Source organism: Protobothrops mucrosquamatus, unplaced genomic scaffold (assembly GCF_001527695.2).
Source record: "Protobothrops mucrosquamatus isolate PMUCROS unplaced genomic scaffold, P.Mucros_1.0 scaffold_254, whole genome shotgun sequence".
NCBI lineage: Eukaryota > Metazoa > Chordata > Lepidosauria > Squamata > Viperidae > Protobothrops > Protobothrops mucrosquamatus.
Window position 1 is genome coordinate 127,679 of NW_015386330.1, and position 3,772 is coordinate 131,450.

At 41.7% G+C, this 3,772-nt stretch overlaps 1 protein-coding gene across 1 annotated transcript in view; it reads left to right on the forward strand.

Moving 5' to 3' along the window:
• The first annotated feature begins 201 nt into the window (after positions 1 to 201).
• Positions 202 to 3,772, forward strand: part of MARCH4 (membrane associated ring-CH-type finger 4) — a 124,463-nt gene continuing 120,892 nt past the window's right edge. The window contains exon 1 of the mRNA XM_015831255.1: positions 202 to 732. Within this exon, the coding sequence (XP_015686741.1) occupies positions 202 to 732 (531 nt within the window). The remainder of the gene's footprint in view (positions 733 to 3,772) is intronic.

The following is a 3,772-nucleotide window of genomic DNA, read 5'->3' on the forward strand; positions in this document are numbered from 1 at the left end:
TTTGCCCGCATGCTGTGAAATATACAAAAAAAAAATTCTGCCAATTTTCCAGTTTTGTTAGTAAACTAGTCTGTCTCGGTGAGGATAGGGTCGGAGCCAAGGGAAAGGAAGCGGAAGTGAACCAATTCAACCCTCTTGTTCTTGTGCGCCCTCTACCGGTCTGCATTTTTCTTGCCCGCGCCTGTCTGAAAGAGAAGGCACATGTTAATATCAACTCGCGTGATCGTTTTATGGTACTGTTGCTCTGGACTGTTGATCCCCAGACAGATGTTGCACCATCAGGGTCTCCTCAAGTGCCGCTGCCGCATGTTGTTCAATGACTTGAAGGTCTTCCTTCTGCGGAGACCCCCGGCCCCTCCTCCGCCCTCGCCGCTGCCTCTCCCTCCCATGAGCAGAACAGACCAAGCCTTGAGTTTACAGGCGTCTAATAACAACACGCTGACTACGCTATATGGAGGGCTACGGGCACCTCGGAGAGCGCCGACTGACGGGGGTGATGGTGGTGGAGGAGGAGGAGGAGGAGGAGGAGGAGGAGGGGGCATCACGAGCCCTCCAGAAGAAGAGTGGGAAAGCCCTGGGGGAGAGGGAGAGCTTCCCACGATTGTGATGAGCAGCGCCTCCTCCGACGACTTCTGCAAAGGAAAGGCGGAGGATGGGTATTCGCTGGGGAGCAGTTTGGATAGTGGAATGAGAACGCCTCTCTGCAGGATCTGCTTTCAGGGCCCAGAGCAGGTGAGTGTATGAATGAAACCAGTGGGGTCCCAGGTAAAGACGGTCTAGTACAGGGGTAGTCAACCTTGGCTCTTTTATGACTCGTGGACTTCAACTCCCAGAATTCCTTTGCCAGCACAGCTGGCTCGGGAATTCTGGGAGTTGAAGTCCACGAGTCATAAAAGAGCCAAGGTTGACTACCCTTGGTCTAGTAGGTGTGAACTGGCACCTGCACACCTTTCTAGCTGAAGTCTTCTGGCTACTTTCTCTTCCCCCATCCCACTTCACTTGGGACACCTCCCAGCTTCATTCCTTCCAAAAGCTGTCTTAAGGTTTTGACCTTAAGACACCAACTGGTGGGGATTGCCAAGCTTGTCTGTACTCTATAAAGTTTGGGGAGAAAGAACTAAGGAGCAGAATGTCCCAACCTGTAACTTTTTAATAGAAAGAACAGGCCTATGGCATAGCAACAGGAAAAGCTCAGGACACCCATGTACAAATGAAAGAAAGCTGTATCACCAGGGCCAAGCATTTGTGTGGTTGCCTGAATACACAAAGCTAAAGTCAAGGAGCTTACAGTAGAAGAGATCAAGGATCATCTCGATAGGTGATTTGGTAACTGAACTTGTTCTCCTTCACTTCTGCTTCAGTTTTCCATTACACCCCTTCTCCCTCCACTTGGTGTTCTCACTTAAGTTGTGTTAGTCCGTGGTATCCATTATCCACAACCTTCCAAATGCTGCCAGGGGATGATAGCAGATACATTACTATACAACTGGAAGGTGCTGGATGAGAAAAATTAATGCTGCTTCACAGCAAGTTAAGGGGTGTACTTCCTTCTAACAGATCTGAGTGAAAGAAAAAGCCTATTTTGTGGAATTTTTTGCAAATTGATACTCTTTAGTGTAAGAAGCTTAAAACACTCCTTTCTGAAAGTTAATATGCTTGTGTTATCTCTCTAGATCAGGGGTCTCAAACTCGCAATGTCTCGTGACATGTTGCGACGTATCGCAACTTTTTTTTCCATTGCTGGCAATGGGGTGGGTGCGGTTTCGCTATGATGCATCCAGCCTGCGGGCTGGCAGTTTGACACCCCTGCACTAGATCAATAATATAAAAATATCAACTTTATTTCAACTTTGAACTTTTTTGCATACAACCAGGCATCATTCCAATTTAAAGCCTATTTGTGTCTTTTTATTGCTGTTTTCCTGTTGTGTCTGGATATTTTCATAACTTTTGTTGAACTGTTGGATGTGTACCTTGATAGAGAAAGGTGTGGTTTTCTGAAAAGTTTGTAGTGAGTACTCTGTGTACACTAGTATCTCAGAATCATCGTGAAAGAATTAACTTGTGTTGCAATGACTTTATTCTGTTTCAGGTGATAGATGCACACTGTAGGCTTGCTCTATAAAACTACTAACAAGTTCAGCAGTATGTTTGTGCACTTAATTGATTTCATATCTTAAAAATGGCTCTGAACTAGCTATAAAGTTTTTTCCATATATTTTATTTAAATCAAATTAAGCTATATACAGGTAGTTCCCAACTTACAACCACCTTGGGACCACAATTTCCGTTGCTAAAAAAAAGGAGTTGTTAAGTGAGTTGTACCAAATTTTGTGCCACAGTGGTTAAGCGAATCATGTGGTTATTAAGCAAATCCAGCTTCCCCTTTTGACGTTGCTTGTTGGAAGTTGGCTGGGAAGGTCGCAAAGGACAGTCACACCAACTTAGGATGCTGCAATAATCATAAATACATGCTGGTTGCCAAGCTCTCGAATTATGATCACTTGACCATGGGGATGCTCCAATGGCAAGGGCAAAAACTGGTTGTAAGCAACTTTTTTCAGTGCTGTGGTAACTTTGAATGGTCAAAGTTCAAATGCCTATAAACAGAGGGACTACCTGTAGGCAGGTTATAGTAGACAAATATGCAGCAATAGACACAATAGTTGATAGATGCCCATATTACATAAAACAATTGACTACTAATTTCCCTTTTGTCATCAAGCAGTTATATTTTACAGCAGAACGGGAATGCACTGTTTTCCTGGTCACAGCTGAACTACAATTCACGCAAACTCAGGCAACATGATAAATGTAGGAATGCTGAGAATTTTTGTTCAGCAATACCAGGAGGGCCATAGGCCTCCCACCTCTGTACAGATTCAGTTGCACAGTGGAATTTTTTAGCTCTGGGCCAAGTAAGTCTTTTTTGTTTCCTAAAATCAGATCCCATGGCTTTACAAGACAATTACACATTGACTAATAACCAAATGCAGATGTTCGGATTAATATGTACTGTAGATTAGAAAAACATTTTTCTGATAATTTTGTTAAAACTTGGTAATATAATAATACATGTATCATATCAAATATATAAAACTCCCTATCCTTGTACTTTTTCTTATACTGTTTTAATTTTAAAAAATCAACGGGAACTGGCGGGTTGCAAATTTGCTAGTCTCTTTATTACTAATAATACTTCTGGGTTTTGTATTATCTTCACACTTAGAAAATTAAACTACTGCGTGGTTATAGCCCAGAGTTTTATTTGGCAATGTGCCCTCCCCCCACCCTCACTTTGTAAAAAGACTACAAAAAGTATTAAAAATCATTCAAGGGACTAAAGAAGACTTTGTGTCACTAATAAAAAAGGTTATTTAGCCCCCAAACAAGGGGATAATACAGAAATTCTTGACCAGGGAGTCACAAATCCCTCGAAAGTTCATAGATAAATTTCAGGGGGTCCATGAACTTGGATGGGAAAAGAAATCAACTTTATTTTTCACTAACCTTTATGCTTTATTTAGCTTTTCATTTAATAATGCATTTGGCAGTGAAGTAACTTATGGCCTTTAGCCTCCAAAAACGATATTTCACTCCCTAAAGGTATTGTTTTGGTATTGTTAATATATTACTAAAGAAGCATATCACGATATTACATAGGTTATTTTTTCATATTTTAGTAATTATACTTGAGCATAATCGGCTGCCTTTGTACTACAGTCTCTATCCATGCCTTTCAATATATTTTTCTGAGAAAGGACTTATAATT